The sequence below is a fragment of the Rousettus aegyptiacus genome, unplaced genomic scaffold (assembly GCF_014176215.1).
Source record: "Rousettus aegyptiacus isolate mRouAeg1 unplaced genomic scaffold, mRouAeg1.p scaffold_m13_p_14, whole genome shotgun sequence".
NCBI classification, from domain to species: Eukaryota; Metazoa; Chordata; class Mammalia; order Chiroptera; family Pteropodidae; genus Rousettus; species Rousettus aegyptiacus.
This window is the reverse complement of record NW_023416289.1, coordinates 50813243-50841086: the sequence shown is the minus strand read 5'-3', so window position 1 is coordinate 50841086 and position 27844 is coordinate 50813243. Positions and strand designations below refer to the sequence as shown.

At 51.2% G+C, this 27844-nt stretch overlaps 1 protein-coding gene across 4 annotated transcripts in view; it reads left to right on the top strand.

Moving 5' to 3' along the window:
- The window catches only part of PDE8A (phosphodiesterase 8A), a 109788-nt gene extending 86758 nt beyond the window's left edge, over nt 1-23030 (top strand). For 2 of the 4 annotated variants that reach the window (XM_016135419.2, XM_016135415.2), the window contains exons 12-24: nt 4194-4277; nt 5909-5986; nt 10142-10212; nt 10476-10640; nt 11904-11952; nt 12140-12275; nt 13799-13997; nt 14919-15136; nt 16576-16708; nt 18543-18710; nt 20075-20204; nt 20909-21020; nt 22637-23030. In XM_016135419.2, the coding sequence (XP_015990905.2) occupies nt 4194-4277; nt 5909-5986; nt 10142-10212; nt 10476-10640; nt 11904-11952; nt 12140-12275; nt 13799-13997; nt 14919-15136; nt 16576-16708; nt 18543-18710; nt 20075-20204; nt 20909-21020; nt 22637 (1544 nt within the window). In that variant the 3' untranslated portion in view covers nt 22638-23030. The remainder of the gene's footprint in view (nt 1-4193; nt 4278-5908; nt 5987-10141; nt 10213-10475; nt 10641-11903; nt 11953-12139; nt 12276-13798; nt 13998-14918; nt 15137-16575; nt 16709-18542; nt 18711-20074; nt 20205-20908; nt 21021-22636) is intronic. The other 2 variants (XM_016135416.2, XM_016135417.2) reach the window with 2 other exon arrangements.
- Nucleotides 23031-27844: the final 4814 nt, after the last annotated feature.

Sequence of the window (27844 nt, the reverse complement as noted above, 5' to 3'; positions counted from 1 at the left end):
GAGAGCGGCGAGGGCAGAGGCCAGCCTGCAGAAGCTGGAGGAGACAGCAGTGGAAGCTACCGTCATGGGCCCAGCCTGACCGTGACCCTTATGCTACAAGGTCACGGAGCACCTTGCCTTGGACTTTTTTTTAACATTTAGAACAGCCCCCTGCCTACCCCACCCCCCCTAAAAAAATAGAACAGGGCTGTGAACTAGTCACGGCTGTTGTTAACATCTTTTTATTACTTAGAAAGAAACTGAGGTTTCAAAGGGCTAAATGACAGCCTAGAGTCAGGCAGCCAGGAAATGACAGGCTGGCCCTGGAAGGCAGAATTAGTGACATGGTCACAGAAGACGGTCAGCTGGGGAGGAATCTCCCAAACTGTTTGTGCAGGGCCATTCTGTCATTTTACTAGATCAACGCCCACATGAGAGTCTTGTCCTCTCATGCAGATGAGCCGCTGGCTGCCCGGTCTCCTTCCCCGTCAGCAGTGTAACCAGCTTTATGTCCAGAAGACTCAGCTGCTGGTCTTGCCTTGGGAGGGCAGTGGACCAACGGGGTCCTTGGTTACACACCACAGAAATCAGTTTTTAAGCAGAAAAGGAGTTAATTTGAAGGAAATGGGGTGGTTCACAGATTGGACAAGAAAACTGAAGAACTAGTCTGAGAAAAGATGAGGACCCAAGGGAAGCTGGGCGACTGTCCCCGCTGTCCGAGGCAGGCCCCAGGCGCAGTTCCTGGGGCCACCACCAGCACCAGGGCCACTGCTGAGACCCTGGCACGGCGTGGACAGATAGCTTTTTCACACCCTCGCTTCCTTGCCTCAGTCACTCCAATGCAGGCTCTTGGGCAGAAGCCATCATTGGCCACTCGCTTGCTCCCTGACGGGGGATGGAGCAAAGAAGTCACTGGGCTTCCCGCTTCTGTAGTGAGAGTCACAGGAAAGGCAACTCAGATTCTGAGTTTCCAGAAAAGTAACCAGTTGCCAGCACAGGCACCCTTTTACCTGGCCCTTGTGTTGTTTTCATATGGTACTGTGTCTCACCAGACACTCATTGTGACAACCGTGTGGTCTCTAAACCTTGAGGGGGTCCGGATCAGGCCCTGAGCCTGCTGTCGGGCACGGACGCGGGCATGGCGTGCGCTGTCTTAAGGGAGGTGAAATCATCTGAATACACTGTTCTTTGTAGATCCACTGTGGGGTCTGGGGGAAGCCAGAGACATGTTCCAGCGATGGTGACGGTGACGGTTGACCTGGTGTCTGGAAGAAAAGGAGGGGTCAGTGAGAGGACAGGAAGCATGGTGCAGGGAGGAGCAGCCTGCACAAAGGCAACAAGGCAGGCGAGGCTGGCTCAGGCCAGTTTGCGTTTCATCCTGCAAGCGAGGAGGGCTAGAGGGTCTTTAAACAGGTGAGTGAAAGGGGCCACTTCTTAGAAAGGTTGCATGGTGATTGTACAGAGGAAGGAGACTAAAGGCAAAGAGACCAATGAGAGACTGGATTCAAGAGATACTGGGCCTAATCACTAGGACATGGGAACCAGCTTGATATGAGAGATAAAGAGAAAAGACTTAGAATGTCACCAAGATTTCTAGTTTGTTCCTTGGATAACATATATGAAAATAATAAGTGCAGGACAAAGGATAGTAACTTTAGATTTGAACTTAGTATATCTAGGTGCCTGGAACGTTTCAGTGGAGATGTCTGGTGGCCTATGGAGGTAGCCAGAGCCTCGGGCCCTGGGCCAGCTCTCCTGACGAGAGGAAGGGAGGCAGGAAGCCCTAGCGCTAAGGGTGGAACCCAGCACCGGCAGGTACTTACGGGATGGCGGGGAAGCGGGACGTGGATGCATTCACTCAGCCAAAGCCACGTGCCAAGCCGTGGCGACGACTCTGCTGTGAGAAAGCTGAGTTCTCTGTCTCTCGGGTAGGGAGATGGGTAAGGCAGGGGACAAGGAGGTGGCCAGGAAGGGTCTCGTTGGCAATGTGATAAGTTCTAGGTCAGATGACATGGACCAGGGTTCAGGGTTCTTGGCATAGGCCTCGTGGACCACTGAAAGGACTTTGAGTGTCCCTCTGTGTCTGGGGAAAGCGAGCCTTGTCAGGAGGTGGGAGAAGGTGGTTCTCGGTGTCTGAGGTGGGGATGACGAAGGCTGACGGGCAGCCGACGACTGCAGCTTGGAAGTCGGTGGAGTCCCCCAAGCGAGGGTGGTCCCCGGGCAGAGCAAGCAGTCTACCGGTGCTGGACTGCTGAGTGTCTGAGAACATTCTCTGAAAGTCTGCTGTGCTCCAGCAGGGGGACTTTTGGAAGTCCCGTAAGGTACTTGCTTCTTAGCTTCCTCACGTCAGAAAGGAGCCCATCTTGCCAGACACCAGCGTCCACGCGGGAACAGGGGTGGCTGCCACCCAGGCAGGTGCTGCAGTTGCCACTCCCAGCTTCCCCAGGGCTCCCTGGACCTACCCGGCAGGCCAGAGAAGTGTTGCTGATTTCTCTGTGCTCAGACAATGGGCATTGTGGAAGGATTGCATTTTACGGAAAGGGAACTTGAGCAGAGCCCCAGTCTGTGGAGGCCCGTTTCGCGTCTTCGCCTCGATGGCCAGACGCCTCAGCTCAGTCCGCCCTGTCAGCACCCGCAGATGAAGGGCCTGTCCTCACTCCTTCCGCTGCTTCTGTGGCTGAAACCTCCCTTCAGCCTTCCTGAGTCCAGCTTCTTCTTTTCTTTTTTTTTAATTTATTTTTTTATACTGCTTTGGTTAATGAAATCCAGTAAGTTTCAGGAGTACAATTTAACAGTAAGGCATGTATTTATTGCATTGTGTGTTCACCTCCCATAGTTAGATTTCTTTCTGTCACCACATATTGGACCCCTTTGACCCCACCACCTCCCTTCTTCCCCCTCCCCCTTCCCCTCTGGTAACCACTCGTCTATTGTCCATGTCCACGAGCCTGAGTCGAGCTTCTGAGAGCCAGATGCTCCCAGCATCTGAGCAGGGAAGGAGCTATAGGGCTCAGAGGTCAAGTCACTTTAGGTAGCAGTGACAGCCTGTATCTCTCGCCTCACCCCGTCCTCGGCCCTCACGTCGCTGCTCGCTTCCCTCCAGCGTCCGCTCCTGTGCCTTCAGCGCAGCTGGCTTCCTTCTCTTCTCGGCTCACATCCTCTCTGCTCCTCTCCCAGGGAGAATCTGCCACTTCCTCCTCGGGGCTCCTTCTGTGCCTCAGAATTACTGCTGTAACTCTGAGTTCTTCCACCTCTGTCCCCTCTCGACCAGGGTTCCCCCACCCCCGGGCTGCGGGCCGGTACTGGTCTGGTCCGTGGCCTGTTAGGAATCGGGCCGCAGAGCAGGAGGTGAGCCATGGGAGAGGAGGGGAGGCTCCATCTATATGCAGCCACTCCCCAGGGCCAGCACGGCCACCTCAGCTCCACCTCAGAGCCTCATAGCAGCACCGGTCCCTGGTGCCGAAAGGGTTGGGGACCGCTGCCGCAGCCCATGCCTTATTCAGCTTCACTTCCTCAAGGCCTGGCTTAGGGCCTGACATGCGGGTGCCCTGTCAAGTGTGTGGCGTGGATAGAGGGAGAAGGACGAGGAAACCAGCACATTCACAGCGCGGTCTCGTCAGGCGGCCCGTGGACGTGGACGTGAATCTCCACGAAGCTCAGGGGAAGGACGCGTCGGGTCTGCGTGTGGCGGGGGGAGGCGCACTCTGAGTGCGTTTTGGAGAGCGCACAGTGTCCTGTGCCAGAAGCAGAAGGGGCAGATGTCAAGGCTGTTCCCGAGACAGCGTGAGGAGCAGCCGTGCTGACACAGCCCATGTGCGGTCAAGACCAGTGAGGGAGGGAAGGCAGACGGTTGCCAGCAGACTGATCCTGGCCTTGACTGCCGGCCGGGGTTCCTCCTTGTCGCCAAGGTGCTGCAGAGTGGGGGCCCGGGAGCCAGAGCAGTTTTATTTAGTGGTGCTTTCATTTGTGACAGGAACATGCAGGCGTCTGGAGAAGCAGACGTGTGACGGCTGAGCAGCTGTTACTTGCTAGCTAGGCAGTGCCGGTCACCTAGCGAGGAGGAAGGGAGACTTCTCTGTCCTCATGTTGTTCACAGCTAGTGAGGGACAGACAGGGCAGTCGGGTGCCAGCAGAGTAGGGTGGGGTCGGGGGCGTGCGGGGAAGGTCTCTCAAAGGTTATGATACCTGTACTGTGTCTTAACTGCGTTTTCAAAGAGGAGCAGCAGTTAACCGGGTGAAGAAGGAGGCCTGGGAGAGGGACCCTCAGGTGGAGGGAAGCCGTCTGCTGAGGCACAGAGGTCAGAGCTCAACCAGCACATCAGGAACCGTCCGTGATGGCCGAGGAGAAGGGGCCGAGATCACAGGAGTCTGGGCGCCACACTGGGGAGTTTAAATCTCATCCTAAAAAAGTCGTGAGCCATCGAAATGTTCCGACTGGGAGAGCGATCTGATCAGGGTTTCGTTTTGGAAGGATTACTTGGCTGGCTGTGGAGCAGGAGTCGAAAGGGGCAAGGTCAGGGCTGTGGGACCAGTGAAGGGAGGGTGTGGCAATAATCCAGAGGAGGATGACGCATGTCTGAGCTAGGACAGGGCCAGAGCAGGGACAGATTAAAGAGGTATTTAGGAGGCCAGCTCCACAGGTTTAGCTGACCGGTCGAGGGAGAGAGGGCAGAGGGGAGAGGGGAGGCGTCATACCCATACTTGTCTCCAGCCCCAGCAAAAGGTAGACATGCTCAGTGACCTGGGACTAAGAGTGGGTTTGGGGGAAGATGATGCATTCACTTGAAGTGCCTGAGGGGTATCCAAGTGCAGGTGACCAATGGCCAGTTAAGGTGTGAACCTGGAGCTCAGGGTGAGACAGCGGCACAGAGACCGCTTAAAGCTATCAGAAGGACAGGCTCTCTTGAAGGGACTGCTGTCCGTCTGAAAAGAGCAGGGCTCAGGACAGATTCGGGAGCGCTGTGGGTGGGCGGGGCTGGGGGAGAGGGGACCGTGAGGGCAACCAGGAAGGGAAGCCGGGGAGCAAGGCCCGGTGCCGACCAGGACTTTCCAAGAAAAGCAGTCAGGCCAGGTCAGTTAAGAGTTGAATTGAGTCCTTCAGATAGATGTAGCAACACGGAGGTCAGCAGTGACTGTGACAAGTTCAGGGTCAGTGCCCGTGTGGAAGAGAGAGTAGCAAATAGCAAATGAAGCGTCTTGCTGGGGATGGGTACCAAGGCCCTGCATCTGGTCCTGCTTGTGAGCAGGGCTCCAGGTGAGGACCCCACGATGGGGCAGAGAGGACGCAGCCTCCAGGTGGGACACCAGGGCCGAGCGCCAGCCATGTTCACCCACCTGCCCAGCGGCTCCCAGTTTCCTCGTCTGTGAAATGGGGACAGGTTGGAGAGGCTCAGCACCTCCGTGGCACCTGTTAGGTACACAGAAGAGGGATAGGAAGGAAGGTCAACTTTGTCTTGTCCTTGATTGGTGTGGGGTCGGGGAGAGACGTCTCACTAGGAGAGCAGTGGTGCCATTCACAGAAGGTAGGTCACGGGGAGAAGGATAAACTGTCACTCACACTCCCTGCACTGCCCGCAAGAAGAGGCACGTTCTTCCCTAGGGCATTTTAGGTCTTGTAGGAAAAATACATAGATTTTTTTTCCCTTGGGGTGAGTGTGGATGGGGATCGAAATTTCTCTTAGTTCTTACTCTGTGTATTGGGACTCTGTAATATGTCATCTGGAAGCTGCAAGGCACTTGTGATTGTAGCAAGAGGGACATTTTGAGAAAGTCAGTCCCCTTGTTCATAGTCTGCATTTCTGCACACTGTGTTGATTTTTGTGTTGTAATTCTTAAGTTTTCTTTTTAAATTTGTTTAGATTGATAATTTTCCGAACATGTTTTCATTTTTAATCCTTTTGATGAGGTGATTTATAATTTGTTTCTACAGATAATCAGTCAGGCAAACAGAAAGACAAGAGAAAAAGCTCACTAGACTTCAGAGCCATTGGCCATCGCGCAAATGAAGGTAAGTGTGAGGACAGGGGAGGGTGTGACACGCGCTGGCACGCAGGCCGGCCGCGCCCACTCCCCCTTACCTCGGGGCCGCTGTGCAGCTCCCGTTCAGGACAGGAGACCCTCCAGCAGTCTGTCACTTCTCCCTCTGCCCCGACTCCCGCCTGCGGGTTCCATGTGAGCCTTTCAGTGGAGTAAGGTACATTTTACTATCCGCTCTATAGTTGATTTCCTAAGGTGTGACAGTAGAACGTCAGTTTATCTGCTATAATTGTGCGAGTAATGCATTTGGGAATTCTTAACAATATAGAGCAAGTCCTCGAATAACATTGTTTTGTTCATTGTCATTTCGTTATAATGTTGACAAGGGGTGAAAAAATGGACTCCCGCAGGGCCACTGTGTGAAGTGTACGCCTTCCCGCCGTCTGCATGGGTTTTTGCCAGGTCCTCTCATTTCCTCCCTGTCACAAAGGTGTGCACGTGAGGTGCCTGGTGTGTCTAAATTGTCCCTGTCCGAGTGAGTATGGGTGGATGTGAGTGGGGTGCGATGGGAGGGCGTCCCATACAGGGTGAGGTCCCAGGAGAGGCTACAGCCACACTCGACCTTGAACTGGCATAAGCACCTTGGGAAAAAATGGTCTCGTTTATTTTTATTAATTGTCCTTATGTATAGCTCACATTTACTTCAGTGTTCAATATTAGAAGTGTTTCAAGTCTTTATTTAGAAGTTTGATGATGTTTTTGTGACCAGAAATATGCCATAGGAACTTAACTTTTGTTCTTGTCAGTTAGCCTACGGTAAAATTGATTTCTTGTATGTCATTTTGCTTAAAATCACAGTTTCCAAGAACCTTTCAGCGGCATTGAGTGAGGGCTTAACTGTATTTCATCGCGGGTTGCAGTTTGCCTAGAAGGTTATTTTTTGGTGGGGAGGTGAGCTGCAAGTGAAAGACTCTTACTAAGCAAATATTATTTAAGCTCTAATTGGAATATAATTTTTAAATATTATATAGATATATAGATATGTAGCCTGAATGATCTAGTAGTTTCAAAAATGTAATAAAAATGATTTATCCATAGCATGAAGGCAAATTGCATTGCTAACTGTGTACTTTTTCAACTCAAAGATGAATTGGGAAGTATGTGCAGCTGTCGCTAGATAAAAAGCCACTGCCTTGCAGGGCCGTAGCACCTTGGACGGGGCGGCAGAGGCCCCGCACCTGCCCTTGTGTCCCTCACAGGGCAGGGCAGGGGCCAGTCACTCAGGCCCATGGCCAGGCGTCTCCAACCTCCCTCATCCTTTGGGTGACTTTGTCCATTTCTGTATTCTTAAGAGGTAAACATATTTCTTTTTAATGCTTTTGGTTTTTAATCACTATTCTTTTGGAGTTATAATTTTAGTATAATAAAATTCACATTAAGTGTTCAGCTAAATGAGTTTTGACAATTCTTTACACTCATGTAACCACGACGCAGTGTAGCTCCAGACAGTATACATGCATGCACTTGCACACACACCTCTGCCACACTGAGGATACTGAGAGTTGCTAGCACTGCAAATTCACCTGGCCTCTTGTGCTTCAAGAAACGGAACTGTGCAATATGAGTACGCGTCCTTTGTCTGGATTCTTTCAGTCGTGTCAGCGTTTTTGAGAGTCATCGTTAGGTGTGTCAGTAGTTTATTCTTTTCATGGCTCAGTAAATTCTCCATTATGTGCGTATGCCACGCTTTGTTTATTTGTTCTCTAATTAAGGGGCATCAGTGTCTATCTTTCCACTTTGGGGCTGTTAAAAATAAGGATATGTGAATGGTTTTTTGTGTGTGTGCACCTGCATGTGCCCTGGGCCTTTGGGCAGCTGCCGACGGCTCCAACGTGGGCTGTACCATGCTCCTCCCTGCCGCTCCTCCCCATTGCTCACTTATAAGAGTTCCAGGTGCTCCGCATCCTCCCACACTTTAAATGCCAGCATTTAAAATCTCAGCCGTTCTGGTGGATGTGGTTTTAATTTTTCTGATGACCAGTGAAGTTAAGCACACCTTTCATATAATTACTGACCACTTGAATATCCTCTTTTGTGAAGCGCTGTTCAATATTTTACCCATTTTTATAATTGAGTGTTTCTCTTTTTCTCATTGTTTTGTAGGAATTCTTTATATATTCTAGATATGGGTCCTCTGTTGGATGTGTGTATCACAAATATATTTTCTCAGTATATAGTTTGCCTTATCAGTCTCTTAATGGCCTTTTAAATAACAGAAGTTCTTAATTTTAATAAAGTTCATTTTATCAGTGTTTTCTCTTATAGCTGGTGCTTTTTTGTCTTGTTTAAGAAATCATCTCTATCCCAAGGTCAAGCTTGTTTCATCTTCCACTTTAGGTCTGTGATTCATTTCAAATTTTTTTATCTGGTGAGGGTAGAGATCAAAGGCGAATCTTCCTTCCCCACCCCTTGGAAATCCAATTGGCGCATCACCATATTGAAAAAAACAGCTTTTGCAATAGCGTCAGCATTGTAAATCAGACTGTACACGTGTGGTCTTGTGTCTGGACTCTATCACTGCTCTGTTAGTCTGTGCTTGTACCAACACCATCGTCAATTTCTACAGCCTTATAGAAAGTCTTGATATCTGGTGGTGTAAACTTCTTCAAGATTATCTTGGCCATTTTAGGTCCTTTGCACTTCCATTATAATCGGCTTGTTAGTTTGCACACATGCACGCACACCTCCTAGGTTTTATCTAGGAGTGTCTTGAATCTGTAGGGCAACTTGGGGAAAACTGAAAGCTCAATAATGCTGAACCTCACACACCGTGCGTGTGCCCTGTGACTCTGTTTAGGTTGTCTTTATTTTCTCTCAGCTGTTTTTTGCATTTTCGGTATGTAAATCTCACATATCTTTCATTATATTCCTAAATATTGATATTTGTAGATGTTCTCATACATGTCATATTGGTGTTTTTAATTTCAGTTTCCAGTTGTTTGTTGCTAGCTTACAGAAATACAACTGACGTTTGTATATTGACCTTGTACCAAGTAACCTTAACCAACTCACTCAGGGATGTGAGAGTCGTGTTTATAGATTCTTTTGTGGACTTTCCAAATACAGTCACAACCATCTTTATACCTTTTTCTGACTTTATTGCATTTATACTATTGTTTGGTTTTTGTAAGCATATGTCACTTTCATTATATTTTCAAACGAGAAGTCCTTTTATGACATAATGATAAAATAGTGGTTTTTATTTTGAGTTTAATGACCACATTGAGTAAAATGGGAAGGTGGCAACCATGTGCTGGTCGCCAAAACTACATTGAAAGAAGTTTGTCTGCCCCCAACATTTAAGGCGTTTGAGAGCTGCTAAGGCGGCTGCTCTTGCTCGGGGTTTCTCACAGGGCCCGAGTCTGGGAACGCGAAGCTGACACATCAGGCTGCGGTCCGTACGGTGTCTGGTAAAGAGTGCTCGGCCTCACAGTGGGGCTTTCAGGGGGACAGACAGAACTCTGTGTGAACATTTTTTCCTGCCTGCGCAGTGCCCAGGCTCCCCACTACCCCCAGAGGAACCCAAACCAAAAATTAACAAACTTTAGAACCTAAGCGTTGCCGCTTGCCTGGTCAGAGGTATTTACCTAATTAGTCTGGATTAAGCATAACAGTGGAGAGCGCCAAAGGAAGCCTTGAAAATTGTAACCAGAAATTCATGTATTTCAGTTCACGTAGAGTAGTATTTATCTCTCCTGCCGTATATGAAACAAAGAGTCTGTGTGGCATTGTCTTCCAAAACATCCTTACTCCTGGGCAGCGGCAGGCCGAATGCTTTCAAAGCCTCATTGTTATAAACATGAAAAGAGGCTGACTGTTCGGCCTTGGCTCGCTAGTTCCTTTCCTGTTTTCTCTCTGGCCTGTGACATCAGACATTCAGTCTGTGGGGGGCACGTGCTTCCTAGTGCCTAGAACCGAAGGAAGCAGAGGCGGTTAGGCCAGGGTCCCAGGCTCATAGGATGGAGGGGAGCTCTGGGTGGCTGTGAAGGTCTGGTCCTGCCCCCTCCCTGTGCAGCTGGGCACAGCAGGACCCGGGGGGCGGGTGAGGACACAGAGCCTTCGGCGGTTGAGCCAGGTGCCCAAGGCTGTGCCTACCCTGACCTCTGCCCACGTGATCTCTCCACAGTGGCCAGCCAGAGACGACACTCCTCCATGGCCCGGATACACTCCATGACCATCGAGGCGCCCATCACCAAGGTGAGGCCATTTGTGGTCAACCTCCACTGAGCACAGTGTCCCTTGTTCTCCCCGCTGATTGTTCTGGTGAGGAGGAATGGACCTGTGACCATCTCGATGCCCCCCAGTCACGGGGAGCCGCTTCCTCTCAAGAGAGGGCCTGTGGCATGGACACTCAGCTAGTCGTCAGTCAGCCTGGAGCAGCGTGGCCAGCCCGACCTCAGGATCTCTTTTCTATTGCTTTTAAGGTTGTGAAACTCAAGGCTTTTCTTTCCGTTTTGTAGGTTATCAACATTATCAATGCTGCGCAGGAAAACAGTCCCATGCCTGTGACAGAAGCCTTAGACCGTGTGCTAGAAATTCTCAGAACCACTGAGTTATACTCACCGCAGTTTGGTGCTAAGGACGATGACCCTCACGCCAATGACCTCGTCGGGGGCCTAATGTCCGTAAGTGTGTATTAGACTAGGCCACTGGTCAGAGCCTGCCGTTCCCGTTTGTTCTCCGGTTATTTGGTCACGGGCCGGCCTGACAAAGCTGTCTGCGTGTCAGGCTCAGTCCAGGCTTAAGCCTGTCCATCGCTTGGGCTCGGCTGCTCTTCGTCCACTCAGGGACCTTGGCTTGGAGCACAGAAGGGAGGGGCATGTTCTAGACCATCTGCTGAGCCGCTGCCCCATTTTTGCTTAGGGGTTCTATGAGTAATTTATTTAAATACAACTTAACTGGAGCAGAAAAAAAAAACATATGAAGTGTTCCATAGCACATTGCAAAACAGAAAGACCATGTTTAAAGAGGCCCCAGGGGAAGCCTGTGCAGAGCTGGTGACTTCTTTGGGAAGAAGAGCTCAACTGGGTGTCATTAGAGGGGGGTCTCGAGGCTCTGGATGCCTCCTCCAGCCCATCCAGCATAGAGGTCTCTACAGGAAGAACAGTTGTCATTCCCTCGCTGTCACCTTTGCGTTGGGAAGACATAAAATTCATCTTCCTCCCAGCTTCTGCTTTCTGAAATCACTTGATGTCCTCAAAATAAAGTTTTAGGCAGGTAGCTAGATAAAGCCTGCCTAAAACCCTAATTTTTAAGACATCAGATGATTTCACAAACTGTAGCATGGTTTCTTCGGGTGATGACGATGTCTAACTGTGGACTTGCCTATTGAGACAGAGGCTCCTCTAGCCTCTGGTGAGGGGTGACAGGGTGGGAGAGTGTCCACGGTGGGGTGGGGGGAGTCACTGCAGGGTGAGAGGAAGGGGCTGCTTCGGGTGGGGGCGGTGGTCTGGGAGCAGCTCTCAGCCAAGAGTCTGCTGGGCGGAGTGAGATGCCTGGAGGAAGAACCGAGCCCCAGAGGAGGCATGGCATCTCCCAGGGTGAGGACGGCGGCGAGAAAGCCCTCCTGTGGGGCAGGGCGGCACGTCGAGGGGTGTTATCCCTAAAAAACCAAACCGTCCTGAGTGCCACCAGGAGCTCGGGGCCTACAGGCCTCTCACGAGCTGCCCCCACCCCATGCCGTCCTACCCCAAGTGTAGCCAGTCCTTCAAGCGTCAGGCTCAGTGCTCTCCGTGAAGGGACTGAGTTCAGAAGTTGATCTCAGGAGAGCCTCGGGGTGCGCTATTGGAGAAGGCTGCCCTTAGCCGTCCTCTGGGAGCACAGTCCTGGGGTCCGCAGGAGGTAAAGAACAGTTGTGACTTCTCTCTCATTTCCTTGATTTTTATCAGGATGGTTTACGAAGACTATCTGGAAATGAATATGTTCTTTCAACAAAAAGTAAGTTTTTAACTTTATGGATCATTATTATGATGAAAATAGATTTTTCAGATAAAAGTTGTCAGTTTTTCTCATCAGTACACAGTTTCTTGGTCTGTCATTAAACCTCAGAAACAAAGCACTGTTCTCCCTCAGCTAATGCCGTAAAACCTGTTAATTTTGTTCTCCAAATTTCATCACTTTGCAGACCTTCAACAGATTTCAAGCAATATAGTCACTCCCATCTCCCTTCACGATGTCCCACCGCGGATAGCTCAGGCCATAGAAAACGAGGACTACTGGGATTTTGATATTTTTGAACTGGAGGCCGCCACTCAGAAAAGGTGAGTTCACTGGGAGCTCGGCAGACAGCTCGATGCCAGGGGCCTGTGTGGAGAAAGCCACTGGAGGAGTGTGGCTTCCACACAGAGCCAGGCCCGGGTCCCCGGGCGAGGAGGCTCAGAAAGGGGCAGCAGGTGCCCCTGAGTCCCTGGGGCCTGGGCCTCGACAAGGGGGTAGGCGAGAAGCTGGGGGCAGAGTTTGCCTGGACACAACTCCTGACGAGACAGCAGACTCATGGGAAGTGTAAAACTGAGCAAGGGACTTACCGCTCCAAGTCACAGGGTTGGTTTTTTCCTATAAAATAGGGATGTTGATTTCTTCTGTAGGTGGTGATAAGTTAAGATACAGCAAAGAGCCCTGCCCAGAGTCTAGAACTCAAAATTAGAAATATACAGGGAACAGAGACATTTGAGAAGAGCTGTCCCCAGATCTCGGTTGCTGTGTCAGTAACAGGCTTGGGGAGACCCAGAACTTCACACCCAGTCGTCCCAGACGGGGTGTGACCACAGAGTGGGGGAGAATGGGGTCCGTACCTTCAGTTTTGCACTTTGCTGGAAAAGAACTGTTAACCAAAGGGGTGTGGCTGACCTGGCACACAGGAGAGCAATGTCACAGCCGACGCCCGCCAGGCCAGCCTTCAGGATGGCGAGGCCCTACCCCCGACAGTCTCAGGAGAGGTGTGCTTTCTTGGGATCACCGTCAGGTCTCATCCCTGTTGGGCGACTGTCCCCAAGGTAGCCCTGCCCTTTCCTCCTGTTCACTGCGAGTCAGCCCTCTGCTGCATCCCGCTCCCATGCACACGGCACGGGCACGGACGTGGGGAGCACTCCACGGCAGGCGCATCTCTGGGCGTCTGGTTTACACACTAGTGATGTGGCATTCACGTGAACCAGGCCACGGCAGGCCAGTCTGGGTCCCGTGAGCCTGATCGTCTCCGGACACTGCCTCTCAGCAGAGTCACATTGCTCGACCTTCCAAGCCAAAGGCCATGCGCAAGATCGAGGTGCTTCTCAAGGAAGGGCCCAGCTCGGTGGGCAGCCGGCTCCCTTCTAAGGGGGAACCTCCACAGACTCGACACCCATCTCCAGATTGTCGAGACCATCACGTGGCATACCATAGTGTCTGGCTCATGCACGGTCATCAGAAACCATTATTGTCCTCAGGCAGGACCCTGGCCAGTGGCATAGGTCCAGCAGGTCCAAAGGAGAAGATGGTGTTCAAGGTGGCACAAGGTTAGCCTGGAAACAAACATGTCGATTTTGAGGAATCCACTGGTGCAAGTAGGAGTCGGAATCAGGAGGGGCAGCCAGCGGGAGCGCTGGACAGAGCTCTGAGGCGGGAACCGGAAGTTGGCTGCAGCCGGCTTGGTGCGGGCTCCCGGGAGAAGGGGCGACAGAGAGGCAGGTACCGCTGCGCTGCCCTCGCGCTCTCTGAAGTCTGGCTCGGGCGTGCTTGTCGGATCCGACAGGGCTGTAGCCACGTGGCCTGTTTCTTCACTTTAATGTTACGAATATTTTTTCTATAGGCCTTTAGTTTATCTTGGTCTCAAAATCTTCGCTCGCTTTGGAATCTGTGAATTCTTAAACTGCTCCGAGGCAACACTGAGAACGTGGTTCCAGCTTATCGAAGCCAATTACCATTCCTCAAACCCGTACCACAACTCCACACATTCTGCCGACGTGCTTCACGCCACTGCCTACTTCCTCTGCAGAGAGAGGATAAAGGTGAGCTGGGTTTCTGCTGCCTCTGCTTCGAGTTGCCATGCAGTGCGACTGCTCAGGAGTGTCCTTCACTGTGTGTGAGGAGTCAGGCAGGAGGCCACACACACTGTGTTAACTCAGGACGTGACTCAGCCATTCCCTGGGAGCGTGAGGGGGAGCTGGTCCCCAGGGAGAAAGGCAGCAAGGACAGGGGAGGGCTGTTCCCTGGGGTCTCCAAACCCACAGACAAGTACAGCCAGTTAAGGGTCAGCCGTTGCCACCTTAGGCGCCTGCCTGTCCTCTCAAAGTCAGGGAAGGGCGACGGCTTGCCTGGCACCTGGCCATGCTGAGCAGAAGCTGGTTCTCACCCTGAAGGGACACCGTCCCGGAGCTGGGTCTTCAGCTGCCCCTTCCTCACTCCCTCTAAGGTGTTCGTTTTGTTTTGTTTTGTTTTGTTTTTAAAGAAAGACCATGACCGGGAGGGACCTAGGCAGAATAAGAGCCCAGAAAGAGGACAGTTTTATAAAGTACAAAAATAATGGCAGCGGAGGGACATCAGTGTCAGTATGGACCAACAGCCCAGTTTTTGTTGTAATTTATTGCTTTTGAACTACTCTATAGACAACACATAAATATATGTATTCACGAAGCCAACTGAAAACAATGTTAATGGCATGGAGGTGTAAGTCATCTCCTGCACTTCCCCTACTTACTCCTCTGTGCTGACGGTAAGTCCTTAATGAGTGTGAGACCAAGGATGCGCTGTGTCTGGATGGCATGTGCAGAGATGCCGCTTCCTCAGTAGACAGGGAACCCGGATTTGCTCAACCACGTCCTCTTGTCAGAAATCCCAAGTGTTCTTACCTCAAAGCCATAGGGCGGGAAGAAGGACCCTACTGAGGCTTCGTGCAGTGCCTCAGTTTTCACAGGATCTCTTGTTCTCAGCAAACGCTAGATCCCGTCGACGAGGCCGCTGCCCTCATTGCAGCCACCATTCATGACGTGGACCACCCCGGGAGGACCAACTCCTTCCTGTGTAACGCTGGAAGCGAGCTGGCCATTCTGTACAATGACACTGCGGTGCTGGAGAGCCACCATGCAGCCTTGGCCTTCCAGCTGACCATCAGAGATGACAAATGCAATATCTTCAAGAACATGGAGAGGTAAGAAGCGTGGGGAGGGAAGCGTGTTGGTCCGCCTGTCTCCTTTTAGCAGCCGTGCTGAGATAAGTCCACACAGCATGCGGTTCACGCATTTGAAGCAAACGGTGATCGTTAGCTCGTTCGGAGCAGCACAAGCGCCACGACAGTTTGAGGGCATTTTCATCACCCCCCAAAACTCTCAAAACTGTTAGCAGTCACGCCACACTCCCCGCTCAACCACTGAGCCACTTTGTGTGTCCAGAGATCTGCCGGCTGCGGACATTTCATGCACACGGAGGCACGCCCAGCGTGTGCTCTGCGGCCGGCTGCTTTCACTCAGCACAGTGCTTCCAAGGTTCAGCTCCTCTGTGTCTCGACGTTTCACGACAAGGAAGTAATGTGGACCTGCTGAGCTCTTAGGGACAGAGGAGCTGTCACCGTTCATCTCTGCCTGGAACCCTCCACTCTGCCCTCGTGTGCCCAGCATTTTCTCGTTGTCTCTGTTCCCACGTCATTTCCCTGAGGAGCCTTCCCTGACCCCTCACACTGCTTTTTCAGTCCTAGTTCTTCCGTAGCACTTGTCACATTTTCATTATTTGTCTAGTGTCTGATTCGATTCTGAAGCTCTGTAAGATCACGGTGCCATACGAGTTTCGTTTATCACTGTCCCTCAGCGTCTAGCATGGCGCCTGATGCATGATAGGGACTTAATATCACATGACCGCAGGAAAAAGTGTTTGGTCATGAGGAAGACTTGTTAATTTGGATTTTTAAGGAAAGTTTTATATGGAATTTTTTTTAAAAAAGGAGACTCCTGATTTTACTAAGCTCCCTGCGCCATGGTGTAGAATTTTAGACGTGGAGATCTGTAGGTTTTGTTTGTAGCTTCTTGTTATCTCTGCCCCAGGTGACTGGAGAAAAGGGGCAGAATAGAGATTTTATTTTGTGTTCTCTCTACCTCAGAAAAATTTTTTAAAAACAAATGAAGACAAGGGCTGGAGGAAGAGGTGTCACGCACTGCATGCAACTGTCTCACCTGTCAGAGCGTCTGCCCTCTGAGTTTGGGCACTAAAGGTGTTGGGTCTCTGTGGGGTACACGCTCCACAGCCATAGGTCTCCTGAGAGAGTGGCGTTGCTCACCCAGCTACTTTCTGTATTGCTTTAGTCTGAGAACCGTGGGCCTCACACCACGGGTGACAACACACGGACGTCGCATCTACGAGGTCTTGCCCTTAAGCTTCCCGATTTTAACTTCTCTCGGGGTTCACCTTGAGAATGATCGAGGCACTAAGTATGGCCTTTACAATCTCCTAAAGTGTGCCCTGCAGCTGACTTCTAGCGACATTAGAACTTTAGCCACAGTGGACGTGCGCCCCGGACCACAGATAGTGTCCACAAGTCCCTGTCGGTCGAGTCTGGACCCGTGATCTGTAGCAGCCTCTCGCTTGTCGCCGAAACAGGAATGATTACCGGACGCTGCGCCAGGCTATCATTGACATGGTCTTGGCCACAGAGATGACAAAGCATTTCGAGCACGTCAACAAGTTTGTCAACAGCGTCAACAAGCCCCTGGCGGCGCTGGAAGTAAACGAGGTAAGGGTCCGTCTGGGTTTGTCCCCACATGCTGTCAGCTCACTGAATTTGATTCTGTTGCTTAAATTTTTGAAAGTACCAGAACTTGGCAGGCGAAAAAACTGAAGGGAGGCTCGAGATTCAGATTAAGTGTGGAAGGGGGAGCCGTTCCCCTCTTCTTGGGCATTGTGGGCACAGACGGAGCCCTTGGGTCTGTCACCAGCTGCTCCACACTGCATTCCGTGGCGGCAGCAACTATCCTCTGTTGGCTGTGTCACAGAGGGTGGCACCTTCGCCCTCATTTCTGGACTTGAGGTGCTGGGCGGGGGCAGCCGGGAAGCAGCCAGGCCTGAGCACCGCCAGTTGTGCTGCCCCGTGGGTGCGGTGGGCCCCGTGAGCCTCAAGGCACAGGGCCCGTGAGGCGGGCATCGCGTCCCCGGCCTCTGTCGGGTCAGCGCTGGAGAATGGGCCTCCCTGGAGCCTCTTCCTCAGACTCAGCTGTCTGCACCCCCCCGCCCCCCGCCTACTCCGTGTGCGCTGAGCACCCTGCCACCAACTCACAGCCATTCCCCCGCCCTGCTCCCCGGCTCCCGGCACCAGACTGGCACCGGCAAAGAGCCCCTGGGCGCATAGGAACGACTTGCCTTTGGGCGCTGTCGGGCCAGGGTCATAATTCAATTCTGCAGTTCGTTTGGCCACAGGCTTCCTCTGGCCCCAGCCTCCCAGCCTGTCACCCTTCTCACTGAAAGCATTAGTCTGGAGAGAGAAGGGGGGAAGCTGGAGCCGGGAGAGCTTGGGCCGCCTCGGGGATGTCCCTTCTGGAACTCCCCAAGACAGGAGGTGGCCTCGGCTCGGGATGCCACCTGCCTGTCTTGATGGCAGCTCTGCCCACTCCACGGGACCACCAAGGCCTTCTTAGACCACTGTGCTCTCTCCTGGAAATCACGGGACTGGCCCATTTGGAAAGGTCCCGTGAATGAGGGCGCCTTGTCCTCCTTGACGGTGCTCTCTGCCCATTCCCCCGGCGGTGGCGGCTCCGTGTCCTTGTGAACGAGATGCATGCGTATTTACTACGAGTGGATGGAGCCCAGGGCTGAAGGTAGAACTTAGGTCCTTTCCCTGGCTCAGCTGGGTGGCTTTGACGGGTCTCTTCGCCTCTCCGAATCCCAGTATCCTCATTGGGTAAATGTCACAGCACATAGTACCGCTCTTCAGGCCTCCCACAGGCCTTTTTGTGAGTGCAGGTCCAGAGAAAGTTAAGTTCTTTGTACACCACAGAATGTCAGGCAGTGTCATGGTGGTGTCACTGTATGACAGCCTTGGGGCACTGACAGCTGCCCCCCAGGCACACGTGCCACAGGGCTGAGTTGGAGATTGAGTAAGGACAGGCGGGAGCCAGGTGGACCACAAGATTCTCTTTGTCGGGAGAGCTGGTAAATCTTTTACTTTTTCAGTTCACGCTCTTTTTGAGTAAGTAAAAGTTCAAGTCAGTCTTTGAGCGCTTATCAAGGGAGAGTGGCAGAGAAAGAACAGAAAGAAAAGGCAACTGTGAGAAAGATTTAGAGTGAGAATAGTGAGCCAAGAAGGGAGGGGCAGATCGACCAGTGGGGCCGCCCCTGCCACGGGGGGGGGGCAGGGGGGGCTGCAGTGTCACACCGGCCTCGGCCTCGCTTTGCCCCTTGGTCAAGCCAGGGACCAGGCTCGATGCTCAGAGTCTCCTCAGCACTGTTTTGGGAACCCCTGATGGGAAGATCCTGGACAGCGCCTCCTGGTGTTGGCAGTGGGACCACGCAGCGTGACAGGGCTGGGCACCAGGGGACCCCTTGTGATTGCTTGAATCTCACTCATGCTTTAGGAAACAGATAAAGAGCAAGCAGCCATAAACACCGTGCTCAGGACGCCGGAGAACCGGACTCTGATCAAGCGCATGCTGATCAAGTGCGCGGACGTGTCCAACCCCTGCCGACCGCTGGAGCAGAGCATCGAGTGGGCCGCGCGCATCTCGGAGGAGTACTTTTCCCAGGTGAGACAAGCCCTCCTAGGAGCTGGCTTTCTCCTCTCCGCGGAAGGGGGGGCAGTCGTTCCCACCCACAGTGCCTGGATTTTGACGGCACAGATCACACCGTGCACCAGGACACAGGTCGCCAGGGCCACCGTAACGAGCACCATGTGCCACTGCGACTGTGGTGAAAGCTTTCTGAGGCAGCGTGGCGCCAGCCACCCACCCACCCCCGCCTTGTTTTTGGAAATGTTTTGGCCGTGATGATGTCATAGTTTTGTTTCTCCTGTCAGCTCCGTGCAGGGGGCAGGGTCAGTGGAACGCAACCAGATGTCCAAGGTCAGAATGCAGAGTCCTCAGGCCCACCCGGTCTGCTCTCGGCATGCTCTTCCCAACACCACAGCTCCCGCAAAGGGCACTCCCCCGTCTCCCCACCCCGACTGCTGAGCCCCGCTTCACGCCTTCCTGGCAGTGGCCACCGCCCTCCCCCACTCCCCCAGCCAGTGCAGCCCGCACCCCTGTGCACGGAGTGGCGCCGGCGGTGGGGAGGGCTCGTGGGGCAGCGTCTGTAGTCTGCAGTCTGCCCGGCCACATCCTCGGCCTTCACGGTCACTGACCCCCCCCCACCCCACGCGCCAGGGCGACTTCCAGTCCTGCGGGCTCCGCTCACGGTGAGCGCCCTGCTCAGGGGGCCACCGCTTACCATTCACACTGAGTTTTTGTTGTATTTTTTCTACGTTTAGATGTGTGTAGATGCGCAAGTACCATTGTGTCACAGTCGCCTACAGTACTCGGAGTCACTTGCTGTAGCGGCTGGCCTCCTGGGAGCAAGGGCCACCCCGTGCAGCCAGTGTACGGGGCGGGGGGGGGGGGGCTGTGCGGTTTCCTGGCACATTTCTCAGAGTGGAGCCCCGGCCACCTGGCGCAGGTGGCCGTGACTGGGCTTAAGTCCTCTTCTGCTCAGTGCTTTTCTAATGTAAAACATTCGTCCCAGAATTTTTTCAAGGATCTCAAGGGTGTTCAGAGCCTTTTCAAATGAGATAATGTGGCCTGAGATGAGCAGCGGCCACCGGACCCTCCTCCCCACCGCAGGCCCAGCTTCAGGCCCTGGATCCCCTGCTGGACGGGAGGGGGCTGGGTGTGGCAGGGTGGCAGAGTGGTGGCAGCTACGGGTACCATTTCGAATGTTGCCTGAGGAGCTTCAGCAGACGGCTCGCAGGTGGTGGGGAGGGGTGGGGTGGGTGAGCTCAGGCCCTCCTGGCGCAGAGACGGCCCCACTCTGGGAACAACAGGGTCTGGCGCGGGTCCATTGTCTCTCTGCTCGGCCTCCCCTCTGCGCTTGTGAGTGGAGAGGAGCGAGTGCGACAGTCGGGTGCTCTCTGTCGCAGACCGATGAAGAGAAGCGGCAGGACTTACCTGTGGTGATGCCCGTGTTTGACAGAAACACCTGCAGCATTCCCAAGTCTCAGATCTCGTTCATTGACTACTTCATCACAGGCATGTTCGATGCTTGGGACGGTAAGAACGCTTGGGACACGTTTCTCAAATAACGGGCGTGACACAGTAAGTAGCAAAAGCCATCCGCTTGGGGACGGACACTTTCCAGAGGCACCGAGGATGAGAATGAGCCGTTGCTGAGCTCTCCCCACCCCCAGCCCCGCCCCCAGCGGGCTGGGTCTGTCCACATCCTCCTGAACCGCCCCCTCCCCGCAGGGTGACACCGGCTTCCTAGATGAGGGACATGAACTTGGGGCGCACTGCTAATAGAGAACATGGGACTCAAAACCACTGATGGTGACTACATGCCCCACGGGCATCCTCCGGGGGCCTCCGCCATCTGCTCCCGGCCTGCAGGCTGGAGCGGGCGTGACCGTGGGCTGCCTCCCTGCTGGTGCCCACGGCTCTGCTCTGCCCTTCCTGGGAGCAAAGGGGAACTCAGGAGGCCTCTGAGAGGGACCCCAGGGTTGAGCCCCTGGCACATAGCTGTTGGCGGGGCTCACGGCACGGTGCGCGCACTCACTAAGCAGATGGACGCTGCTTTGTGCTTTTGTTTACGGTTTTATTTGTGACACTTGTCAGCTCAGCCTGTGTTCAGGAAGCCTGGGGTCGTGCCAGCCACGGGCGTTTTGGAGCTGCCCGCTCAGGTCCCCCCCTTTCTCGACAGCCCAGCCCGAAACCCTAAGCACAGGTCAGGGGGCTCACACGGTCGCCTCTTCTTGCAGCCTTCGTGGACCTGCCAGAGCTGCTGCAGCATCTCGATAACAACTTCAAATACTGGAAAGGACTGGACGAAAGGAAGCTGAGGAGCCTCCGGCCGCCCACGGAACCCCAATAGTGAGTGGCCTGTCCCCATCACACTGTCACACCGCGCCGTGCCCCTGCCCTGCCGCAATGTCTCCCCTGCCCGCACTGCCTCCCCCACCTCCGCTCTCCTCCCTGGCTCCCTGACCCCTTTTCCCTCTCTGCTCCATCCTTCCCCATTCTCTTCCCTGCATCCACTTCCGTTTCCTCCCTCCCTCTTTTCTCCCAAGTCTCCTCACCTCCCTCACACCCTTCCTCCCCTTCCTCAATCCCCTCCCTACCTCACCTTCCTCCCTTGTCTATGGCGCTCACCTTTCTCTTCACCCTCATCCTCTCCTCCCTTCGCGCCCTAAGTCACTTTCCTCTCCTCAGTCCCCTCCCCTCCCCTCTCTTATTCCCAGATCCCCTCCACGTCCTGCCCCCCTTATTCTCAAGTCCCCTCCCTCTCCTCTCTCCCCGTGTCCCCTCCACTTCCTCTCTCTCCTCCCCTTCATCCTCTCCCTCCCTGCCCTGAGTCTCCCCCTCCGCTTTGTTTCCTCTTCCGTTGGTCCCCTTCCTTCCCTCCTTCATCCCCTCAGTCCTCTCCCACCCTACTCAAGTCACTTTCCTTCCATTCTCACCTCCCTCACCTGTGTCCTGTCCCTTCTCTTCCTCCCCCACCTCTCATCTGTGTCCCTTCCCTAAGTCACCTTCCACCCATCCCCACCTCCCTCGCTAGTTCCCTTCTCTCCTTAACCCTTAAATCCCCTTCCTCTCCCCTCTGCAGTAGTTCCTGCCCCTCTTATTCCCAAGTTCTCTCCCCCCCCACCGCTATTTAAGTCACTTTCCTCCTATTCTCACCTCCCTCCCTTAGTCCCCTCCTTCATGCCCCCTAAGTCCCTTTCCTCCCAACACTGCCTCCCCTTCCTTCCCCATCTATGTCCCCTCCCTACCCCTTCTCCCTCCCTCCCCATGCCCCCCTGAGTCCTCTCACCTTCCTGTCCTCCCTGCATTCCCTCTCCCCTTCTTCCCCTCCATAAATCCCTTCTCTTCACCCTTCCTCACTGCCCTAAGTGTGCCCTACATCTCCCCCTCCTGTCTCCTCTCTTCCCCCAAGTCCCTTTCCTCCCTCATGAATGCCCTCGCCCTTCCATCCCGTCCTCCCTTGTCACACCCCTCCCTGTCACTTTCCTCTCCCCCCTCCATCCCCTCAGCACCTGGACCTTCCTGTCCTCCCTATGTCACCTCCCCTTCCCCCCTTTTCTATGTTCCCTCGATTCTTCTCCTCCCTTCAGAAGTGCTCGTCCTCCTCGCCCCGTCCCCTCCCCTCCCCAAGCCCCCTTCCTTCCTCATCCGTGTCCTCCCCCTACCTCTTCTCCCTCGCTCCCCTTCCTGCCCACAGTCTCATCTCCTCCCCGACTTCTCTTTTGTCTTCTGGCCCTTTTCTTTCCCACTTACCTGGAATTCCTTTGTCTGATTTACAGCCTCTCACGTGATGTCCTACTAGTAATCAGTTATTACAGTGTTTTAATAAACTCACGACTCATTTGTTCCATATGCATTGTACGGTATACTCCCATGGTGAAAATTAAGTTTTTTTATTGACCTATAGCAATATTTGTGTATTAAACCTGCTTTAAAACCTGTTTTCTGTGTGGACCTGATTCTAGAGCGACAGGAGCAGGGGTTCCTCCTGTGCCACCCGGACCTCGGGAGCTGCTCTAGGCACCAACGGGCTCCGCGGAGTCGCCTGCAGCAGGAGAGGAATTTCCACTGAACACTTTTTTCCTAAAAATTTAAATGAATTTTCCAAATGACTGCCTTACTTTGTACAGTGTTTCTACCAAATATTCCCACAAAGAGCAAAATGAAATATTTACTAAATTGACATTTTAAACGTATCAGTTCTCATGTTCATCTTTGATTCCAGAGATTTATAAGTTATGTATTCTCACAGTTTCAAATGTACTGTTAAAAATGACAAGTGATGACATGCCAAAGTACATGTCATTTTAAATGTTTTTTCAAAGATGAAAATGAAATTAAACTATTTGTTTCTAAAAATCCTTGTGTCACCTTTTCTTTGAAGTTTTATAAAACATACTTCATCCTATTTTCACTCTAAATGGAGAAGATACCTTTATTGAAGGAAAACGTTAATAGTTAAATGACCATTACAACATCACAAAGACCAGATGAGGCAGCTCCCCACTGGGAACCCTCCAGAAACACACCTGGCATGCCAGGGGTGATGGTGCCAAAGCCCTCAAAGGCCCCTTTCCCAGTGTGACCTGTGACCCGACTCGGTCTTCGCAGACGGAGGTGGGAAGAAGGCTCGGGGTGCCAGCAAGAACCAGGAAACGACCCCCATAGGAACTGACAACCACCCCCAAAATTCCTAGTGATGTGGCCACAGACCTGATTCAAAGCCCCACTGCCCACAGGTGAAGAAGACTCAAATCTGCCTTAAAATTAACTTTTGAAAACAATTTTTATATAGTTAATCTGCTTTTAAATTAAGCTATAAATTTCTCCTATCCTTAGTATATTCAATACGTGTTCAACTTCACATTACTTTAAACTCTTTAAAACAATTTAATAATGTATAATTACTTTCTGTATTTAGAAATCTACAAGTTCAACTTTTTCTTTAAAATAATTACAAAGTTCATAAATGGCATATTTAACTGAAAAAACTGAAGGAAAAAACAAGCTAATGCAAGATTTAAAATGCCACAATGTACCATAATTGCTATTAGCAACCAATTTAGCTCACAGCATCGTAGCATCCAAAGTCAAATCAAAAGGTCAGTTCAACAACAACAACAAAAGCAGCAGCTGAGAATCCTTTTCTCAACAGACATCTGAGAAAATTCCTCCCGGGACTACTCTGCGAGGTCGTCCTGGTTCCTCTGACTGAAGCCGTACCTGTCCTGTGAGGTGCAGACCCCGTGCGTGACGAGGCCCTCGAGTCAGGTGTCATGTCCACCCCCCTCCCTCCATCTCTGCTTAACTGACATGGTGTCTGGCTGATGTGCCAGGTGAGTCCCCTTCACCCACTGTGACAGCTCCAGGAATGGACACATGATCCTTTTCTGCCCAATAAGCCAAGAGAAGTCTGCAGAAGTGAGACCGAGTGAAGGTCTCAGGCCTACCAGAGGGACACAGGAAGGGGCAGCCTCTTCTCCCTCTAGGTGGGTGGGTTCCTATGTAAAGAACCACCAAAAGAGATCTAGGGCTCACGTCCTGACAAAATAGGCTTTATGCTAAAAATTGTTACGGGACCTCCCCAAAAGACCTTGTATAGTAATAAAATGGTCCACTCACCAAGAGTTAACCATTATAAACATACGCACTGAACAACAGATCTCTAAAATGTATGAAGCAAAAACTTGACAGAACTAAAGAAGGAAGTAGACAGTTCCACAATAAAAGCTGTAGACTTCAATACCTCACTTTTGATAATGAACAGAAAATCAAGACAGGTGGTTGATAATGTAAAGAAATTAAAGAGACCTAATAGACATACATAGGCCTAACAGACACATGTATAGAAAACCCAGTAAAAGCAGAATACATACATTCTTAAGTATAAACAGCATTCTCTAGGATAGACCGTATGTTAGTCTCCTAAAAAGTCTCACTAAACTTAAGACTGAAATCATACAAAGTTATCTTTTCAGATCATAATGGAATAGGGGAAAAAAAAGTAATAAAAATCAGCAGAAAAAAATGCAGAATCATAAATATATGGCAGCTGAACTATACATTCTTAACCAATGGGTCAAAGAATAAATGAGAAAATACTAGAAGATGAATAAAAAAAAAAAAGTGAACTAAATTTGCTGGAGAGGGAGAGACAGAATTAATGTAACTAAAAGTTACTTATTTGAAAGGGTCGCTTTTTACCAGCCTTTAGAGAGAGGAAAAGAGAGAAAGGGAGGAAAATAGAAAAAGAGGGAGAGAGAATGTAACTGAAAGTTTCTTTGGAAAGATCACTTTACCCACTTAGGAAGGGAGGGAAGAAGGGGAAGAAAGGGATGAGGGGAAAAGGGGGAAAGACTTAACGTAACAAATTTCTTTGAAAAGGTCAGTTTTTACAACCCTTTAGAGATAAAAACAGTAAAGAGAGGAAGAGAAAGCAGGAAAGAGAAGAGAGAGGAAGAAAGGGAAGTAGTGTAACTAAAAGTTTCTTTGAAAAGATCACTTTTACCAACCTTTAGAAAAAGATAGAGGAAGAGAGAAAGCAAGAAAGAGATAAAGAGATGGAGGGGAAAAAGAAAGGCAGAGACAGGGAGGGTAGGAGTCCGAAAGAAGGATAGAGGGATGGAGGGGAAGAGAAAGGAAAAGTGAGAACTAAAATATCTTTGAAAAAATCACTTTTTATCAACGTTTAGAGAGAGGAAGAGAAAGTAGAAAGTGAGAAAGAGAGGGAGGGAAAGAGAAAGGGAGAAGTGAAAAAAGGAAGGAAGAAAAAAAGAGGAAGAGAAAAATGGGAAAGAGAGGAGGGAGGGAAAGAGAGAAAGTGAGAGGAAATTGAGGGAGGGAAAGAATGACATTAAAAGTTTTGAAAAGATCACTTTTTACCAACCTTCGGAGAGAAAAAGCCTGAGAGAGGAAGAGAGAGTGGGAAAGAGAGAGAGGGAGAGAAATGTGGAGGAAGGAGGGAGAGAGGCAGAGAGAGAAAGATGTAACTCAGTTTTCCTCTTTGAAAAGATTTTTATCAGTCTTTACCTAGATGGGGAAGGGGAGGGAGAGAGGATGAAAAAGAGAAAAAGCACCAAAGGGAGGAATGAGAAAGAAGGGTGGGGAAGAGGATGGATGTAAACAGAGTCAGAAACGCAAGAATTCTATGGACATCTGTACGCCAAAAAGCGGATAACCTAGGCAAAATGGACAGATTCCTAGAAACAAATTACCCACATTCGCTCAAGAATAAACAAAATCTCAGTAGACCTCTATCAAGTAAAAATACTGATCAGGAATCAAAAACTTCCCAAAAAGAACATTTCAGGACCACATGGAGTCATTGCTCAATTCTACTGAACATCTAAAGAGAAATTAACACCAAGCCTTCTCAAACTCTTCGAAGAAAACAGAAGAGGGGAAAACGCTTTCCAACTCATTCCATTAAGTCAGGATTTCCCTCACGCCAATGCCATATAAAGACGTCACAAAATGGAAAGTCAGAAACCAAGACCTGTCATGAATCTCCACGCAAAATCCTCAACAAAATACTAGTAACCCGAATCCATTGTTCCATGAAAAGGCTGACATGCCACAAGGTGGGATTCACGCCAAGGACGCCAGGGCGCTCTGGCCCGAGAAAATCAACGTCACACGTCACAGTGCTGGAAAGAACGAAACTCACGGTCATCTCGGCTGACGCAGGAAAGGCATTTCCAAAGGGCAGCACCCTTTGGTGACAGAAGCCCTCAGAAAACCAGGGATGGGGGAGGACGCCTCAACACCATGAAGGACGTTTATGAAAATGCTCCATGGGGAAAGAATGAAAGTTCTGCCCATGGTTTCACGTGACATCAGAACTTTCAGCGCTGCCACCTACCACTGCACGAGAAGCTCCGGCCAGGGCAACTGGAGGAAGAAAAGGCATCTGAAACCATTTCTATTTGCAGGTGACATGATCCTAACACATAGGAAATCCCAAGGAACCCACCAGAAAGCTCCTTGAGATAATAAATTCAGCACAATTGCAGAGCACAAGGTCATCACACAAAAACCAGATGTGTTCTTTATACACCAGTAATGAACGATGAGAAAAGTGACCTAAGAAAGCAATTCCATTTACCACGACATCTATATGTGGGTTTTCCACACCAAGCAATTCTCCGATTCTCCGCAGACACAACCTGAGTGGCCTACGATTTAATTCAATTTTGACACTACTGACCCAGTTAGCACAGACCCCGCAAGGTGAGAGCTCAAGACCGCCCCCTGCTTCAGATGCCAATCACAAGTAGGGGGTCCCCGGGTTACCCACAATTCTACCTGACCTGGCTATAAATTGGGGCTTCCATGACCCCCTCTTCAGGTTCAGTAATCTGTAAGAATGGTTCACAGTCTGAGGGGAAACTTTACTACTACTGATCTATTATAAAGGACACAAACAGCCAGGTGAAGAGGCACCTAGGGTCGGGTCTGGATGGGGACCGGAGGGATTTAGCTCTCCAAACCTCACCGTTAAGTGTGTGTGTGTGTGTTTTGTTTTTGTTTTTTGACTCGTTTCAAGCATACAGAACACTGGTTAGACATTTATAGTTTATAAAACCATCCCCCTAATTGCTCTCTCTCCTCTGGCTCTCCGCCCAGCCATTACATTACTGCCGACTGCATTCCCTACGCCATGCTCTCCATCCCTGTGACCATCTATCAACTACTAATTTGTGCTTCTTTACCCCTTCACCCCATCCTCCTAGCCCCTCAACACTGTTCCCCTTTTGCTGTCACCAGACTGACCTCTGTATTTGTGAGTCTGTTTTAGTTTGCTCTTTTTGTTCCTTAGATTCTGCACATAAATGAAGTCACACAGTATTTCTCTTTCTCTGACCTATTTCACTCAGCCTAACAACCTCTAGGTCCATCCATGTCGTTGCAAATGATCACTTAGTTTTTATGGAGGCTGAATTAACTCATTGGCTACTGGTGATTAACTCAATCCTAGTACCCAGAGATCCGCCCTCTAATCAGCAACCAGCCCAGTCCTGGAGCTACCTGTGAGCTGGTGAGTCATCCGTTAGCCTCACCTAAGGCGTGGTCTGAAGGGGTCACTCAGGAAATCCCAAGGTTTTCATAAGCTTTTGAGCCAAGAACTGGGGATGAAGACTAAATATATATTTATCATCTCACAATATCACAAT